Source organism: Chinchilla lanigera, unplaced genomic scaffold (assembly GCF_000276665.1).
Source record: "Chinchilla lanigera isolate Chin_1 unplaced genomic scaffold, ChiLan1.0 scaffold00055, whole genome shotgun sequence".
In the NCBI taxonomy this organism is placed as follows: Eukaryota; Metazoa; Chordata; class Mammalia; order Rodentia; family Chinchillidae; genus Chinchilla; species Chinchilla lanigera.
This window is the reverse complement of record NW_004955456.1, coordinates 11,398,935-11,417,761: the sequence shown is the minus strand read 5'-3', so window position 1 is coordinate 11,417,761 and position 18,827 is coordinate 11,398,935. Positions and strand designations below refer to the sequence as shown.

The following is an 18,827-nucleotide window of genomic DNA, read 5'->3' as shown; positions in this document are numbered from 1 at the left end:
GCCCGGGGACACGCCGTGCACCGTCCAGCTCGGGGCTTTCGCGGCGGCAGCGGCGGCGGCAGCGTTAGCGGCGAGAGCGGCGTTTCCGTCAGCGCTTCTCCCTCCGGCGGGCGACGAGGAGAGGCGGCGGCGGCGGCACGGGCACACCGGTGTCTCTCGCTGGAGATTTCTTTCTGCTTTCCTCATCGGCTGACTGACTGGCTCACCCCCTCCCCGATTATTATTATTTTTCTGAGGAACGGTGACCTCTTCTCTGGGACTGGGAAAAATATTTTTTGTGAGGCAGGGTGTGTGTGTGTGTGAGGGGGGGGCGGGCGGCAGCGTCAGGGTTTGCTTCTTCTCTTCTTTCTTCTCTCCTCCCCCCTCGAAGACCGAAAAGCAAACCCCACAACTGCTCCAGCATCCTCCTTCCTCCTCTTCCTGCGCCTCCTTTCTCCAACCCCTTCGCAGTTTCGCCCTCTCCTCCGCTAATGATTGCATTATTATTATTATGCTTCCTTCCCAGGGAGGGGGTCTCGCCCCTCTCCGATCGCTCCCCAGCCCTGGTCTCCCGTGGATGCAATTTCTTAAAAATTTTGCAGCCTGGGAGTGAGTTTTCTCCCAGGCGTGTGTGAGAGGTGGCCGGAGGGGGGGTGTTGTTTTCAAGTTCATTGCCCCCACTTTTCCCGCGACCTTTTCGGACCCGATTTTGGATCCTGGGGGTGGGGCGGGGGGAAGAGGGTGTGCAGGCGTTTTGGGGGGGCGCGGCGGAGAATGGCCGCGGGGAGGGCTCCCCGGAGCCTCCCAGTCTCTTGATCAAAGCATTCCGCTATTCTGATTTATTGCCTGCTTGGTGAGTTATTTTTTTTCCCCTCTAAAGGAGACCTGTGTGTTCAGCCATTACTTTGCTCGGCGCTGCTCCCAGGCATCTCCGACCCCGGTGCGGCGGGGAGCCCCACACTTGGGCTCTGCGCCCCCCGTCCCTCCTCCCCTCTCCCCGCCCCTTCCCCCTTTTCTTTCTCCTCTCTTTCTTCCCCTCTCTCCCTTCTTTCGGCCGCCGTCTCCCCCGCGCCCTCCTCCAGGCGGAGGGAAGCCGTGATCGGGGGAGGGAGGGCTCAGTGTCAATTTTTTTTTGGTGTGCGTGTGTGTGAGTGTGTGTGGCCGCGGCCGGAGCCTGTGGCGGGCAGCAGGCAAGCGGGGGGACCCCGGCGCGGCACAGCCATGGATGGCCCGACGCGGGGCCATGGACTCCGCAAAAAGCGGCGGTCGCGGTCGCAGCGAGATCGGGAGAGGCGCTCCCGGGGCGGGCTAGGGGCCGGCGGCGGAGGGGCTGGCCGGACCCGGGCGCCCTCACTCGCCTCGTCGTCTGGCTCCGACAAGGAAGACAATGGGAAGCCCCCGTCCTCCGCCCCGTCCCGGCCCAGACCCCCGCGGAGGAAGCGGAGAGAGTCCACCTCGGCCGAAGAGGACATCATTGATGGATTTGCCATGACCAGCTTTGTCACTTTTGAAGCGCTGGAGGTAAGGGGGTCCCCCCTTCCTTTCCCCCCTTCTCCCCGGTTTCCCTTTATGCATGACCCCACTCGGCTGCGCCCGGGGTCCCCAGCTTCGCCCGCGGTGCTCAGAGCTGTCTGTCTGTCTGTCTAGGCTGAGGTCTTATTGTTGGGGGGAGTGGGGGGCGCGAGCAGACAGGCAGCAGGAGGGAATCGCAAAACCGTGCCTGGTCTCCTGGTTTGCTCGTTGTTGCTCGCCTTTCCCCTGCGCCCCCTCCGTGCACCCCCTACACAGCAGATGGGCAGAAAGAAAGGGGTTCAGGCATCACAACAATGCGCCCCCTCTCCACCGATAGCTCTGCCCCTACTCCTTCCTCCTCTCCCTCCCCAATCATGGCTTCTTGGCTAGTGGAAGTCTCTTTGCTGGGTTTGGGGCGCCTGTGGATGGTTCTGTGTGTGCTTTCTCCAGTACCGTATGTCCGTGTGTGTCTGTCTGGTGTATACCTTTCCTGGATGTCCTCCGGACCCGGAGACTGATGGGGTTTTGTCGTTTCTTTGCCAACCGCCCCCCCAACCCTACCCCGCCGGGTTTTTTTTTTTTTTTTTTTCTTTTTTTTTTTTTTTTTGGCGAAGCTGGGGAAGGGGGCGTTTTCTCCTGGATAGGAGAAAGGAGGGAGGAGGGGAGAGAAGAGGAAAGGATGGAATATCTTTCTGTATTCTGAATGAGGGTCTATTGCAGAAAGGGTTAATTATAATATTATCTATACACATACACGTATGTGTGTGTGTGTACACGAGTAATTTAGTTGAAGGACAGAAAAAGGTACACTAGGGAGCACTGGTGGAAGCAAAGAATAAAATCCTAGCTGGTTGCTGAAGGGCTTGTCACCAATTGTCCCTTTCCTTTTTTTGTGTGTGTGTGTTTTACTCCTTCCTAAGTGGCTTTGTGTGTGTGTGTGTGTGTGTGTGTGTGTGTGTGTCTTTATTCCTTAGGCACCTGCAGGCAGTGTTCATTTTCAAATGCACATTTTCCTGCTGGCTAAGAGGCTCCTGGGGAGGGGGGGTTTGTTGGGAATGGGGAGCTTCAGGAAGACTGTCCAGGGGTCACTGGAAAGTATCTTTGCCTGGACTGTTCTGATTTGGTGCTAGGATTGGTCATTGGCCTCTATAAATTTAACCGCCTTCTTTCCTCCCTCACCTCCCACTACCTCCCTATCCCCACCCCCAATACACACCCTGCACACGGAAGGCTTTAGGTTTTGTAGAGTTCGTCCAGCTTTCTTAAGCACAAAACTAAGATGTGAGTTGCTTTTTAGCTTTTTATGCACCTGATGTGATGGTTTGGGGTTCCTGAAGGAAACTTTTTCCTTTCCTTTTGGTGTTTTTTTGCTCTCATTGTGGTATTGTTTCAGATGTGCACATGCAAGCTTTGTTAATGAAAGCTTAAATCTCATATACACTAACTGTGCAGGTTTAGATTGCTGGTTCTGTATGTTTGAATGTCAAGTTTAAGTATTTTTCAAAAGGCATTTTTCCTGTCAGTGTTCTTTTCTGTGAACTACTTTTGGTTGGAGTTATGGTGCTGGTTGTTGCCAGTAGTTGGGAGAAAAGGAGGGTGATGGTATTTATTGGTGGTGACCATAGATTTTGGTGTTAGTGACTGAATCAGTTACCCTTTGGTTCTAGAACTGTTGCTGAATTGGCTAAAATATTTGTGTTGAGGCTTGCCACTTAGGGTAATTCTAAGTGTAGCTTTCACTTCGCAAAGGTGAGTGGGAACTGTAAGGTGTAACCTGTTTCTCTGTCTTGCTTTACAGTAGGAATTGAACCTGCAGCACATATCCTAAGCATTTGGTTCATCATTGCTTAGGAAGGTACTTACTTGTAAGAGCTGGTTACAAGTGGTTCTGCTTTTTGCATGGTTATTCTGCACCTCTGCGTGGCCCATCTGGATTTCCATGATCATTTTCAAAGGTTGCATAGAGAGGGATCATATACATTTGTCTCTGATTGTTTTATTTGTGGTATGTAGTTGTTTGACTGGGCTGGTGATGTATCTGTATCTATGTACTATATCCATTTGGTTTTTGAGAGAAAATATGCCCATTCTAGTTTTCTTTTTAGCTTAAAAAACTTTTTTAAAGAAGACCAAGTTCAAAATGTACCATAAGTACCATTTCTTTACTTGCTGCAATTAGGTTTTCTGCTACTTATCTAGATTTAAAACCCATGTTACTTTGGTCAGCTGAATACTAAATCACCTTTCTATTTAATATCTTATACATATCTATGCATAGGTATAAAAAGCCTAATTTTTTAAAAAGTTTATTTAAAAATTTATATAAGAATGTGAACATATACAAAAATAGACCAAGCAGTAAAATAAACCCTATGTACCCAACACCAGGGTCAACTACTACCAAGTCATCTCTCATCTTGCTTCTTCTGTAGTTTTCTTCTATAGTCACCCCACCCCCTGTGTGATATGATCTCATCTATAAATATTTCTATGTGTCTCTAAATTGTAGTGTCTCAAAAAACCCCATAATGCCATTATCGCTCCTAAATACATGAACAGTTCCTTATGTCAAATATCTTCTCAGTGTTTCCTATAAAAGGCCCAACTTTCATAGGAAAGTTGTTAATAACATTTTTAGATTAAAAGCACACAGTGGGGAAAGATCATGCATATTTGTCTGGTTCTTTGGAAAAAGGTAGATATATAGGCTGCTTGTTATCACACTGAGTCCATGTCGGATGGTTAGAACATAGGTGTCTAGTGATCTCTCAAATAAAACCTTCGATGTTCCATGGTGCACAGTTTGGGAGATTTGTTGAACTACGACCGAGAAATGTGAGGGCTTATTAGAGAACAGACAACTAAACTATGAATTTAGAAATGTATGTTAAGAACATGTTTGTAAATGTTAAGAGTATTATAGATATGAAGAGTTACCCTAAATACACAGTGTGTTTTGGTGCCTTGTGTTTGGAAGTGAAAACAGTTGTCACCAAGTATCATCAAGGCCGCTGCTGGTATGATGTTGTGATAAGAAACCAGAAATACTGCCTTGAACAGCTAGGCTTATAGCTTGTGCCAGTTAAAAGCAATAGCTAACAAACTGTGGAGGAACATACTATGGGTGTGATAATGAACTCTTTGACTTCGTGGTTTGTGGGCTTCCCTTTTTAAAAAGAGGCTCCTAACTCATAGTGAAATGTGTTGATATAAGGAGTTCCAGTCTAGCTATGGTGATACCGAGGACTGAAGTAAAAGTAATAAACTTGTCTACTGAGAGCCTACATTGCATGCTGATCCTTCTTTAGTACTGTTGGAACCTTATTTAAGATGATGAAAGCTTTGAAGGTAGTTTGACAGGTCCCATACTTTAAAGCTAGTGAAACTGGCTGAGGTAGTTTCATATTCTGCCGAGACACTTGTCTTGAGTAATTGTGCCCTGAAGTTCAAGTGTGTGATTATGAAGAGTCTCATGACAGAAGATAAGAGGGTAGGTGAGGAGGCGAAAGTTGAATGTGGTGTTCTTTTCATTATGCAGTTGAGAAGTAGAATTACTATTTGGATAGGGCATTGTTTATTTATATATTCTTTGAATGACAAGATGAGAGCAAATATCCCCTGATATATCATGGCTAGTTAAAAAAAAAAACAAAAACCAGTTGCCTTTTCGCAGTCAAATTATATATGGGAATGTTGGGGTCCTAGTACTGTCAGTGTGTCCTGATGTACTAGATAATGATACCTTTCTGTTCTCCTTTGGGTTTCTATGTAGTTTGTTATTAGGAAGCATTATGAGCTTCATGAATGAAAATTTGACTTTGCAAATCCAATATTTTCCCCTTTATTCCTCTTTCGTCTGTTGGGTTCTTTGGGCATCCTCCATCAGTAAAGCTGACCAAGGAAAAAAAAGATGAAATTGGTGAAATCAGCAGACAAGAGGCTTTCTGGAGTCTTGCAGTCTTGTGAAAATGAAAGAAAACTCATTTCTGATGGGTAGAAGATCAAATCAAGAATTTTATGTGGTCCTAATGTCCTAGCCCTGCTTCAGGACATCAGTACTCTTAAGCAGGCTATACAAAATTTTATGTACTTATAATATGCTGTGTAAATAGGATCTAATTATTATAGACAAACCTTAGTTGTTTAAAAACATTAATGATGTTCCATATATCAGTCACCAGATATTATGGATTGCTTAATAAGTGCAAGATACTAGGAGTACAGAGGAGCCTAAAATATATAGAGAGCAACTTGAATTTTGCAGTTTAATTGATAAATTAAATCGAACACCTACAAAATAATTTTGAAACATATTGCAACCTGTTTTCAGAGACAGGGTAGTGAGGTAGGCAGAATTCTTAACAGAGAAAATGGGTCCTTAGAAGGATGAAGTTATTGGATAGATAGGATAGGATTGCAGGACAGGAGAGCATACTGAAGGAATATTGAGGAAGGCACAGAAATCAGTCCAGTGAGAAGATGCTCTGTGATTAGGACTTGGATTAAGGAAGGGCTTATAAAAATGCATAGTAAAGTAAAAGGAGTGTGTGTTAAGGGTCAAGAGACCTGTGCAGGCATGGGTCTTCTAAGTAGTTGTGTGACCTTTCATAGGAAGTTAGCTTTCAGAAAACATTTTCTTTATCCATTAGTGGAAAGACTTAGACTAGAGAAAAAGTTCTCAAGCTGGAAATGAACATAGCATTACAGGATACTCATAGCTTGTGTTCCAGACCAAAACAGGGTGATCTGCCCTCCAATAGGTTTTATAATTAATGATTTGGGTGAAATTAAATGAATGATTTTTTCTGTCAGAATTGAAGAACTTTATTATGTGAATATGAGTTCTGAATATCAGAGAAGGTCATGCAAGTTGCCTTATTTCTTAAGTTTATTTGGCCACAGTGCCTGATTAGTCTCAGCATTGTAACCTGTAATCCAGTTTGGGAAATACTAGACAAGATTTTAAAAAAGGAAAAATAGCTTAATTGTTTCATATTATATGTTGAAATGATATGTTGGTGATACTGGGTTAAGTAAAATATACTAAAATAAGTTTACCTCTGTCACTTTTTGATGCTGCTGCTAGACCATTTCAACTGGCATGTGTGGCTTACATGGTATTTCTCTTGGATAAAGCTACTCCAGAGCATACCATTTCTTCCAGATCTTGGAGTTTGGAATGTCTGAGTTTAGGATGAGTGGACTGATAGTAGACAATTTGAAAAAATTAGGCACAAAGGCTTGTAGTCCTGTGGGAGGCTATTGCTTAAGCAGGTGTGGTTAAGCGACCGTGGTATGTAAATAGTGAGGGAGATGAGTTCACATCTTTTTCTCCTCATCTCTTCTGCCTGGTGCCAGCCTTTTAACTGATTGTTAGAAATCCCACATGAGGTAAGTTTTGGCGAATGATTCTCATTAATATCTCTTTTCAATGTGATAGCAGCCCAATTCTGATGCCACCAAGCTGCCCTCCAGCCAATGTGTTTTTTCTTCACTTAGTCCTTTCTAGTTTCATGTATTGCTGTTTTAGCAACCTTGAAAAGAATGAGAAAGTGGGTTGACATTGATGTTAAAACAAAGATTTCAGGTTTGCCACCTTTTGCTTGCCATGTATGAAGTGGTAATTCAAAAAGGGTCAGAACCTGTCTTCTGCTGCTACAGAGCCAGGGAAAGCTGTGGAGCCCTTTGGGTTGCGTGTTTCACTTTCTGTCTTGGAAAGTTTGGCCATGGGCTGGTGGGTCAGTTTCAGCATTTCACTTTTGATAGTATACATATCTTTAGGGTTTAGAGAGTTCCTAATGATAAGGTTTGGAAACAAGGAAAAGTGTGAATAGTGTGTCTGATTATGAATTCAGTAATTTTACCATACTTACTGAATGTAGTATTTTACTCTATAAGGCAGTGTATCGCTGGAGGATATTTATGTGAGATGAGGTCAAAGGTTGTGATGGGGCGATTCCATGTGGCTCCTGTTAGCTGAAGTAATTATGTCAGCTAGTTTTGGGGAATAGCAGGATATAAATTAATAAGATTTTAAAAAAGAATCACAAAGTTAGTGATTGTGCTTTTGATCCTTTCTTAGTGGTGTTAGCTTTCTATGTTGGAAAAGTGTTAAAAAATTTGATTCAGGGAGCATTGCAGGTGATAGATCCTGAAACCCTTCTATACAACAGTTGTATGCACTGTCAAAAGTAAATGGTGGCTATTTAGTTTGAGAGCATGTTAGGATTAGAAATAAAGTCCCCAAATGGAAGTTAACAATGGAGGAGTTAAGGAATAATTTAGGTCCTGAGGACTATAAGATTTGAAAGTGGGAGTAAGAGGATTGATAATAGTAGTTACTTCCTGGTGGAGTGTGTGTGAGTGTACATGGGTGAGTTTTATTTTACTCCTATTCTGAATAGGATTCCTAATATACTAAATGTATCTATGTGAGTGCTTTGTGCTATATGCTATTTTTTTTCTCTTAAGAAGTAGGCCCCTCCCCATTTAGGATTAAACATAATATACTGCAGATTTAGGAAAAAAAAAAACAACTTGGTAATTGTGATAGCAACTATGTGAGAAAAATCCTCAGTGTGTGTGTGTGTGTTTCTCTCTCTCTCTCTCTCTCACACACACACACACAGTCAGAGACAGAGAGGAGAAAGAGAGATGGACAGATCTGAAAACTCAAATAACTGAAATTAGGAAGAAAAGATGGTAATTACTTTGATGAAACAAAACATAAGACAATCAAAAACAATTTAGGAAGATTGTTAGCTGTTGCAGAACTGTTTCTTGTATTTAATCTGTACCTGTTTCGTGGACTTTTCCTTAGGAGGGGAGACAGAAAGTAAGCCTGAGGACCTTAGTGTGTTTTCTTTCTTTTTTTCAGGGCAGAGGTAGTTTGTATATATGTCTTGGTACCTGTCAATACAGGTCATTGTAAGGTTACAAAGAATAGGTCTTTAGGCTGTTTGTAACAGGAGTGAAGGAGTGAATTTCACATCATCTGACTGCATTTGCTTAGTTTGGAAGGGACTAAGCAAGTGTACTCTTCTGTGTCATAGTCCTGTTCAGATCTCTGACCCATTAGTTTTAAGGACATCTGGGGACTTAGCATCATGAACTGCCACCTTCTTTGGAAATGTTTATTTCATACATTAGTATATGCGGCAATCTTAATTTAAGGTCCACTTAGGTAAGTGATCCCACTTGTGACTTGCCACTCTAACATCTCTCCTTCCTTTACTGTAGCTCTGTGAAAGTTATGGATGTAGATAATAGAAGGTAGTAGATTTAGAAAGTTGTGGATAAAATGTAGAAACTTCAAAATTTCTAAACTTTCATTATTTGAACATTGATAATTTGAGGGAGTATGATGTTAGTTCTGTGAAGGTGCATTACTTGCCATGATTTTCTGGGCTATTTTAGCTCATTTTTATGATTTCTTAGTTTTTATCTGAACTCTAGTTTGCCAGAACAAAAATGACAAATTGCTAACTATGTACAAATATTTTATTTTCATTTTGGCATTTTACTTTTCCTCATGGTGCTATACCTCCTTAATACCTTCAGGGCCATAGAAAACCTATATTCACTAAAATTGGAGTCACAGACTAGGGGAAAGCCTGAATAAATAATGGAAAATGGCTAATGCAGGTTGGGATTAATTTTTGGCAGAAAACGTTCATGATATAAGTACTGTATGGTTGCTACTCACTGAAGCCCAGCCTGGAAAGACAGACTGTGACTTTTGGTTATATGGGTGAAATTTGATACTTTCAAACTGATTTCTGAATCTGAGGCTGTCAAGGGTCAAGTTGTAATATTAAGAGATGAGAGATGTGACTTTTCTTGTTGTCTGTAAACCTACCCTTATTTTAGACTTTTGTACAATTTCTGATGGCAGTGGTAGTTTAGAATTTAAAACAAATAATTAAGAGATTATAATCAAATATTACAGTTACCCCTCAATGGTTATGATGAAATGGACTTTTTTCTTTTAGGTCTTCATTTAGTTAATGCTTATGGCTAGCAGTTGCTGGTTAACCATTGTTCAGTGAATAGTTTAACTGAATTACATATGCAGATGGCAAAAGAAACCCAAAGAGAATGGAGATGTAGATAAACACAGTAGTTTGACATTAGATTATCTTATTAGATTATTAACTTGTTTTCCAGCCATGATAGAAATTCCAGAGACATAAGCTCTGTATGTGTTAAATTGGCAAAAATAATAAAAGTCAGGGTTGTGCCTTTCTAACAAATGATCTTATATAGTTTAAATGAAATTATACTTTCCCTAGAGCAAATGGGAGAAATAAGCATTTTTTGTTATGGTGCACTGTCATGTGTTTGAGTTTACTCCTTCCATGTTTATTATGGTGATCACTTTGGTTACTTGTAAAAATTACAGTTTTGAGGTTAATGCACAGAGCTAAATCTTTAGGAGCTATTATCCTAAAGTTAGTACCTGAACTTTTTCAGTTAGTACCTGAACTTTTAGTCCGTTACACCTCAGCCATTGCTACCTGATGTGTTTTCTAAACTGCTGTAGCATCTGAGGCACAGATACCTTTATCATTTCTCAGTTTGCAGATGAAAGCGTGGTGCACAGGGCTTAATTGACCTGCTCCAGATCGCAGTGGGGGTTGAGCTCTGACTGTTATCCAGAGAAATGAGGAGACTTTCTGCTTTTTCCTTACTGGTCCTGGGTGGGTCCCATAGAAAATTGTGGGTGGAAGTTGTTGGAAACAAAAATAATGGTGCACCTATATGGTGAGCACCTATGATTGTAAAACTTTTTTCTCTAACTAATGTTCTGGTTGTTAATATCAAGAACCTTTTTTTAAATTGCCACTGTTACCTCTCCCTGATGAAGATTTAAAAGAAAATATAAATATTAGGGTGAGAATATTATGGTTTCTTATTCTTGAATGTCTAATGGAAAGATAAAATAATTATTTGGACATAAGATGATCTCAGTGTGGCCAGATACAGTTTTAACATCTCTTTTTTTGAGGAGGGCATTTTCTTCAGTTTAGCAATCTAGGGAAAGAAACTCAGATTGGCTTAACATTCATAACAGAACATAAGAAACAAGGGAACTTCAGAATATGTTTGAGTTGAAGACTAAACCAAACTTTCTTCTGAGGAAAGATTCAAAATATTAAATCCACATGATGTGTTGGCTAAGGCATCTTGTCTGTTTATTGCTGAACCAGAAAATTTATAACAACTGTTTGTCATGTGTATATATTTATAACCATTCATGTAATGAAAAGTTTTCATGGTATTGTAATAACATATCAAGATGGATATAATTAAAACGGAAGCAGATTGACACCCTGAATTAAATGCAAACCATAAAGTAGGATACCTGAGCATTGTTCCTTACATCTTTACTGCAGGGGACAGGCAGCCAAATATGCAAATAAAAAGACATTGAGGAATTTCCCTAGGTGTGTATGTGGTTGCAGAGAACCCCAACTATTTCTTTAATCTTTTATCAAGCATTGTTTAGATTTGCAGCAGCAATGGAATGTATTAATTTGGCAGACCAGATAGCTTAGGACTAATAAGGGGAAGACATGATTGATATGCTGTCCTATAAATAACACATGTGACTGACAATGGGGCTGAGTAATCTTAAGATCTGTGCTTGATGTCATTAATGGAGTTGTTAAACCAGAATGTTTGAGGTGAACTTCAATCAGGGAGGTTGTGCCTCATTTAAAATGCAGACCTATGTCTACTTATACTCTGGACTGATATGTTGACAAAATTGGTGTAAATCGAATTTTTGTAAATTGGATCAAATGCATCAGGGGAGTCTTGCTGTGAAAAATATTAGTCTTTTTTTTTTTTTTTTTTAAACCAAGTATAGCAGTCTTCCTCTCTGCAGGGAAGCTGAGGTGTTGGTAGAGTCACTTTAGATGGGCGTTGCTTTCCCCGAGATGTGCATGTGTTCTCATGCTCCTGGAAGAAAGTGACTGTGAGATTTGCATTTTCTGTTCAGGTTTCATACCTCACTGATTGGTGCTTCCAGGAATAATTGGTGGTGATTTGAATAAGCCTGCGCCATTCAGATTTCAGAGCTTGGTTTTCGAGTGCATGCTAAGGAGGGCTTGCAGCTATGAATATGGAATGTGATTTCCATATTTGCTCCATTGGGGAGTCCAGGCATGTCATAACCACTTCAGAGTCAGGATTGTGTAGAGACACCCTAGCTATAATTTTTCTATATGACAGTTCAGTTTGAAAATTGTAAAGATGCCAAAAGCAGGGCTGTATTGTTATTAGGGAAGTTGGTGACATCTGTTATATCTTGTTAACCAGGGGAGGAAACTGCTTTAATCAAAACATCTAATTATGTCCTCTACACTGATGAAATACCCTTTGCTAAATTTTTAGAATTGACCTTAATGGAGGAAGCTGGCCTCTACCAGAACTGTGAAGTAAATTTTCTCTTTTTGTTTTGAAAAACACCTATCTTAAGCCATGGTATGTTTTAATTTTATCAAGTTGCCCTTTATGTGGTAAGAATGGATGTTTTCAGAAGTTGTCTAAGCCAGCATGAAGTTTTTGTTTTTGTCTTCTTCTTTCTCCCCTAGCATATGAAGCCCTCAGAGGGAGTTTTAATTTCCAGATGTGAGCCTCAGAGGATTTGTGGGAGCTGAGAGCTACCTGGGGAGGGAGCAAATGATAATTGCAGGTGAGAGGCAAAGGGATAATTCAGCTGTATGCTGGGAGGTGTGATTTCACACCTGGATGTTGAAACCTGCTGTGTTAGACAGTTGTGTTGTTCTAAAATGTTTCATGAATCTAATATATAATGGACCAAATTGTTCCAGGTCACTTTCACTTGAAGGAATATAACTGTTTTCAGTGAAGTAGAATATAATTCCAGAAATAGTTCCTATGTTTAAAGGTGATTTTATATAATATCTGGAACTATAAAAAACTGTTTAACTTGGCAAATCTACCCATTTCTACATCCCTTAATTATGTTTTAAAAATACTTTCGCAATGTAACTTAATATTGATTCACTCAAAGTTCAAAACCTACCTGCTAAAACCATCATTTTATTTATGTTTCCAGCCCAGAATTAATTTTTCTTTTCAGATAGGGGTCTCTCTCTACAATTCTGGCTGACCTTGAACTCATTGTATAGCCCTAGCTGGCCTCTAACTTGCAGTGATCCTCCTGTCTCAGTCTCCCAAGTGCTGGCATTACAGGTGTGTACCACCATGCCCGGCTAGAATTAATTTTTAACTGCAGGTGTTACCTGGTTCCAGAATCACAGATGATAATAATGATAATCATGATATTAATATTAATGATAGTACATTATTGATAGTCTTGATTCTGGGGTATGGATTAGGTTAGAGATTTCCTGGTTTTGGGAGCCTTTTTCACCTTTTTGGAATGATTTCTCCGTAAGATTGAGGCCACTGTATGTATGCTAGTTCCTGTTGTAAACTCATCAGTGAATTCCTATGCTCCCTGGAACAAAAGTGTAAAATTGGAGAAGTGGCTCACAGTGCATGCATATAAGGTGTATTTTGCTATAGATTCCTAAGTATTTTGTCATGTCTGCTTTTAAACTATTCCTAGAAAAGTTTAATATAGTGGCATTTGTTTGGGAATCTGTTGCACAATAAAAGAGACCTTATTACTGGTGTTAGATTTTTGTTTTGTTCTAAACTATTACACAGCAACTCAATTCTTCTTGGTAAGGGACCACACTAAACAGCTCTTTGATTTTTGGGGTGGTGGGTACTGGAGAGTATGTACCCATGGCCTCAAGCATGCTGCTAGGTTATCTCTTTACCATTGAGCTACATCTTCAGCCCTCTTTGCTTTTCTTGATATCTACAAGATTGTATTTCTTGAATATACCTGGTGACCAGTAGTCACATTATTTCCTTGTCATTGTTTCTTTTGATTATTCTGTGCACATCTGCAAATTGTTCTTTCCATTCCCTACTCCACAAGGGATTTTGTTTATACTATAAGGAATATGCTAATGAATGTGTTAGATTGCTTCTTGTGTGTAGCCCACCTTCTGTATTAGAGTACTATACCTTCTTGTGAAGGCCCTTCCTCATCTCCCCTAGGCTATGTTATACTGCCCCGTAGTTCTTCCTCTAGGATTTAAGGATTCAGACCTGGGTGATGGATGATGACCAGTTGGGTGATGATGGTGGTGGTGGTTGTGGACAGGGTGAGACTAAATTTTCAAAAGATCACTTGGTGAATTGAAGAAGAGTCAAGTTAAACATTTTCCTGAAGGGTCTTCTTCTTTTTTTTTTTTTTTTTTGTTTTTCTCCAGTACCGGGAACTGAACTCACGACCTTGCGCTTGCCAGGCAGGCGCTTTGCCGCTGAGCTAAATCCCCAGCCCCCCTGAAGGGTCTTCTTTTTGCAGAGAGGTGACAGTTTTTTGTTAGAAGCACCGTGCTCTGAGAAACACAGTCCCTCCCCTCTAACTACTTGAGTAAGCACAGTTATCCTTTTGCATGTCTAAAAAGGAAATAGAGTTCTGTCTTTACAGATTGTAATTGTAAGGGAGACCCAAATCGAAGACTGTCCTTTGAAATTTAACTATAACTGTAAAAATCTAGCACAGTCAGAACCACGCCTTTAAGTCCAGGGTTTTAAAGTTGATTTCTTATGCTTTAATTTGATGTATGTGTGAAATGCATGTTCTGTAGTACCTCTAGGGCTTGACTCAGAATTGAAACTCTTAGATAAGAACTTTGAATTTTTTTGACAATTTCTTTTTTTTTTTTTTAATATCGTAATGTTTGCAGTCCATAATATTTACATTACTTGTGTGGAGTTGGTACATGTATGTACACAACATGTTTTAATTCCTTTTTCATCAGTTTGCCCTCTTTCCATCTGTTGTTCTCCTTCCCATCTGAGAAAATTCTATCTCCCTACTTCTGATTATCTTTTATTTTGCTCTTTATTTATACTTTGGTTTTCTCAAAAGAAACCGTGTAGTATTTAAGCATGTGTCTGATTTATTTCACTTAACATTATGGTCTCAAGGTGCATCCATTTTCCTATGAATGCCTCATTTTTATCTGTCTTTATGGGAGAATAGTAAATACCACATTTTTTTTATCCATCTACATGTTGATGGACATGCAGTTAGCTTCCAGCATTTTAAGTGAAATGACAGGGTAGATATTAAAGACAGTGCCAAGTGCTCCATACATGCTCAAAAATTCTTGCAGTACTCTCCTGCCTTGTCATATCCTGAAATTTAGTAAACAAGAAAACTGTTCAGATACAGTAATATTGTACTTTAATAATTCAAAGTAATATAAAAATACTGAAAATGTTTACAAGAACATTTTTAATTGCATGTGTTTACGTTTAAAGACACTTTCTCCAAAGCTGTAGGACTTTCCTTTTATGGCTTGTGTCTAGATGTACCCCCAAAGCCTCATGAGGTAATAGGTGGGGCTTCTTTCCAGAGATGGCGGAATCTAGAGTGTGTGATTGATTCATGGTACAATGCTAGGATTAAGGGTGCTAGGCTTAAGGCCAGGTAATTACTACATTAGTCCAGTGATTGACTTAGCAAGGCCCTAGTCATGGTAGCTTGGATACAATATAAGGGGCAGAAAGACACTGTGAAGACCCCCTGTTGCTTTGCTACCTTCTGTCCACCATGAACTGTTGCCCTTCTGCCGTGTGCCACCCTGCCTTTGAGCCAACCGTTTATGGACTGAAACCTCTACAAACTGTAAGGTAAATAAACCTTTTCTCTTTTAACTTTAGGTATCCGATGTTTTCTCTCAACAATGAGAAAAATAACTAAGACACTTCCTCACATTATGACTCAGTAAATTAATACAATGATTCTCAAATTTTATCACATTCTAAATGTTATTTCTTTTGATCAACACAAAGCTTTTTGAAGTAAATAAAACAGGGATCAGGAATTCTTCCAACAAATAAAGTACAGAGAAATTATTCTTACTTAAGTTAGTAAATTTAATAAGGAACAGCAAGAAAAGGAACTTTGAATTTTAAACATTTTCTTGTGTCCTTCCTTGCCCCTCTGGTGGTTATAAATACCTGTCTTGTGAAGTTTTTGCTTAAGAAAATATAGTTGTGAAAATGGATGTGGCGAAGATAGGTGTCAGTTTCCCTCAGGGCCATTCTCTATTTACTGTTTGCAAATGAACATTACGTTAGCATTCTTGTTGTATATTTATTGACTGTCCATATTTCAGCCATACTCTTACTTTGTTTAGTATGGTATGCCTGAGATTAGGAACAGAGAAATATGTATACTCAGACTGATTTGGAAATTATGTTGTTGAAATACAGCCCATATGGCCATTGAAAAATGGTTAGTACTGCATATAATTACCTTCCCAATGATGTGCTTTGTCATTACTTCCATCTTCCAAGAAGCATTCTTGTAGCACACTGACAGGAGTGGTGTCATTAGAAAACATATGGATATACAAAGGCATTAAATTGTCTGTAGTTTAAAGATTAGATTACTATAGAGCATGTTATAGAGGTGTTAGAGGATGGGTCACCATGCTTTTAATTGATGACTCTTGCTTGGTTTAGCACTGCTAGTCTGGATGACAGAAATTTGTAAAGCTCCTGTTTACTTGTTTGCTGAGTGTATTTCATATCTCCCTTACAATTAATTGTGGTTAGTCTCCATCACAGTATTGCAGCCAGTTGACTTCTTAGGAGTGTTTCTCTTGACTGTTTATGCCTTGTGCAGTTATTTTCCATTAGACTCGCTGCACTTCTTTTTTCCTGAATGTGAGTCCAAAGTGGGCCAACCTGGAAATGGTTTTATTTGAGGATCACTTAGATGGGGAAAATCTATATAAGAGAGTCAGGAAGGCATGAGATGGCTGCCATGTTGTATAATCAGTATCTTCCATTTATAGTGTCTGTCTCTACATGGATCTCAAGTTCATTACCCTCTTTCTCCTTCTGTTAGAAGGAGTGAGATTAATACAACCAAGAGGCTTAATGATAGGTTCTAGAGATACAGGGACCATGTGACAGGGCATGGAAAGATGCAGTCCTACTCTCTGGTTTATTTTTGTTTTTCTTTTTTGGTACAGGGAATTGAACTCATGACCTCATGCTTGCCAGACAGGCACTGTGCCATATTTACAGGCGATATTTGAGCTGTATCCTTGGCCCCTACTCTCTGGTTTAGATATCTTAGGTGTTCAACAGTTCTAGGACATGGCATGCTTTGAATTTTAGAGTTCTTTTGGTAGCTGCTAATCAGTAGTAAGCAAAATCACAGAATAGAGTCATTTATCAAATATAGTGTTTCTGCTTGGGGTCTAACATGTGTGACCTTTTCTAGTGTAAGGTACTTTGGAGATCATGTTGGGCAGTGTCTTGGGTACCTTAAGGGACACTGGGTCAGCTGAGCAGTGTTTCTGACCTTATTTAATCAGAAAATTCCATCCTTTACCTTTTTAAAAATTTCTTTTTTCCTCCCTCTTCTTCCCTTTATCTTTCCCTTCCTCCTTCCTGTGGTACTGGGGATTGAACCCAGGGCCTTTGCACTAAGCTGTATCTTCAGTCCTTTTTTATTTATATTGAGACAGGATCTCACTAAGTCATTTAAATTGCCCAGGCTGGGCTCAGATTTGTACTCCTTCTGCCTCAGCCTCCCAGAGTCCTGGATTACAGACATGCACCACTATGCCTGGCTGCCTGTTTTTATAAGTTAGGATAAGATTCTTTTTGGGGAAGGAAAAGGTATCTGGATTCTTTTGTTTATTCTTTCATTGAAAAAATATTGGTTGCACATTTCTGTGTGCTAAGCGGGTACAGTACTAGGCACAAGAGATAATGCAGTAAATAAGAGAAATAGATATCTGTTCTGATGGCATTCAGCAAGTATGTAACATGTTGGGTGGTGACAGGTTTTATGTAGAGGGTGGTATATTCAAGGAGGTGATATTTGAGTGGAAAACTGAAGGAAATGAGGGAGCAAGAAAACTGGATAGCCAGGGGAAGAGCATTCAAGAGAGAAGGAAAGAGGAAGGAATGCTTTAGTATGTGCGCCTGTAGGAGGCCATGTAGGTAAAATGAAGCCAGTGAGGAAGAGGGGCAGAGATAGGGCAGGGGTCTGCAGGGAATTCTAATTTTAAACTTGAGTGATATGAGAGAACAAGTGGAAGGCAACTATCCAAAGCCATCATTTGCCAACTGAAAAAAGTGTTTTTTAATTTCCTCAAAGTCGCACCATTGGTAGTGAAACAAGATCAGATCTAGAACTCACATGTTGTATTCTTCTGTGGTAGCTTCTCATTGCACCTGTTGCCATTGTTCCAGACCTCAGGAGTCATGGGGCATTCTTTTGGACCTGAGGATTTCTGTCTTCTTTCCTGTTTATGGGTATGGTTCTTCCAAAACACATGTTTTAAGAATATATAGGATTCCAGTGTCCAGTCAACACAAATTGGAAAACAGCCTGAATCTTCACTGTTCGAATCTGCCACCATTTGAGTAATTTATCATCAGCAGCTCCCCTTTATCAAGGTCTCACTGCTTGTGGAGTTTTTGTGTTCATTTAACTAAATGTTATCACATTTAACTCTCAAAACCTTATCTTGGGATGTAGGTAACATTAGTGTTCTTATTTCAGATTTAAGGAGGTTGAGGTACAGAGATATTAAGTACCTTCCCCATAGTAATGTAGATAGAAAGTTGTAGAGTGAGGATTTGAACTCAGACTCTGAATCCTGGGCCTGCACTGCCTCTCTCATGAAGGGGAGTGGTTTTCTGAGGATGAACTTTGTTAGTTCTAGGCCTGACTCCTGGTAATATTGCTATCTTGTCACAACCCACTTCCCTGACTCCAAATATTTGCCTATACTGTATAAATGGTTTTACTGCCAGCCTGGCTCTGTCCTAGCAGCTCTGCTGATTTTAGGTGGATTGCTGGTTAAGCAGATATCTTTGGTCTTTTTGAGTTGAGTTTGATTAGAGCATTTTTCAAGACCTGTACTGTGAAGCATGTTACAGAATGTGGGTCAGCATTTTCAAGTCAGTAGACCAAATTGAATTGGTCTTGATTTTTTCCTCCATTGAAGTAAAAGCCTCAGACAACATCAGTGCCTATAAGCCATGGGAATGTAAAGCCATCTTTTTAGTACTATTGCTTTTGAGGACCAGTACACCATAAGTTTGCTTTACAATATATTTGTAGCTATACATAATGGTACATGCCCGTGATGTCAGCTACTCAGGAGGCTGAAGCAGGAGAATTGTAAGTTTGAGCATAGCCTGAGCAATTAGGGAGATACTGTCTCACAATAAAAAAATTATAT

The 18,827-nt window shown here is 40.3% G+C and overlaps 1 protein-coding gene across 4 annotated transcripts in view; it reads left to right on the top strand.

Moving 5' to 3' along the window:
- The window catches only part of Auts2 (autism susceptibility candidate 2), a gene marked incomplete in the record, with an annotated part of 1,123,237 nt that continues 1,104,410 nt past the window's right edge, over nt 1–18,827 (top strand). For all 4 annotated transcript variants that reach the window (XM_013520553.1, XM_013520552.1, XM_013520554.1 and 1 more), the window contains 1 exon segment: nt 1–1,500. In XM_013520553.1, the coding sequence (XP_013376007.1) occupies nt 1,201–1,500 (300 nt within the window).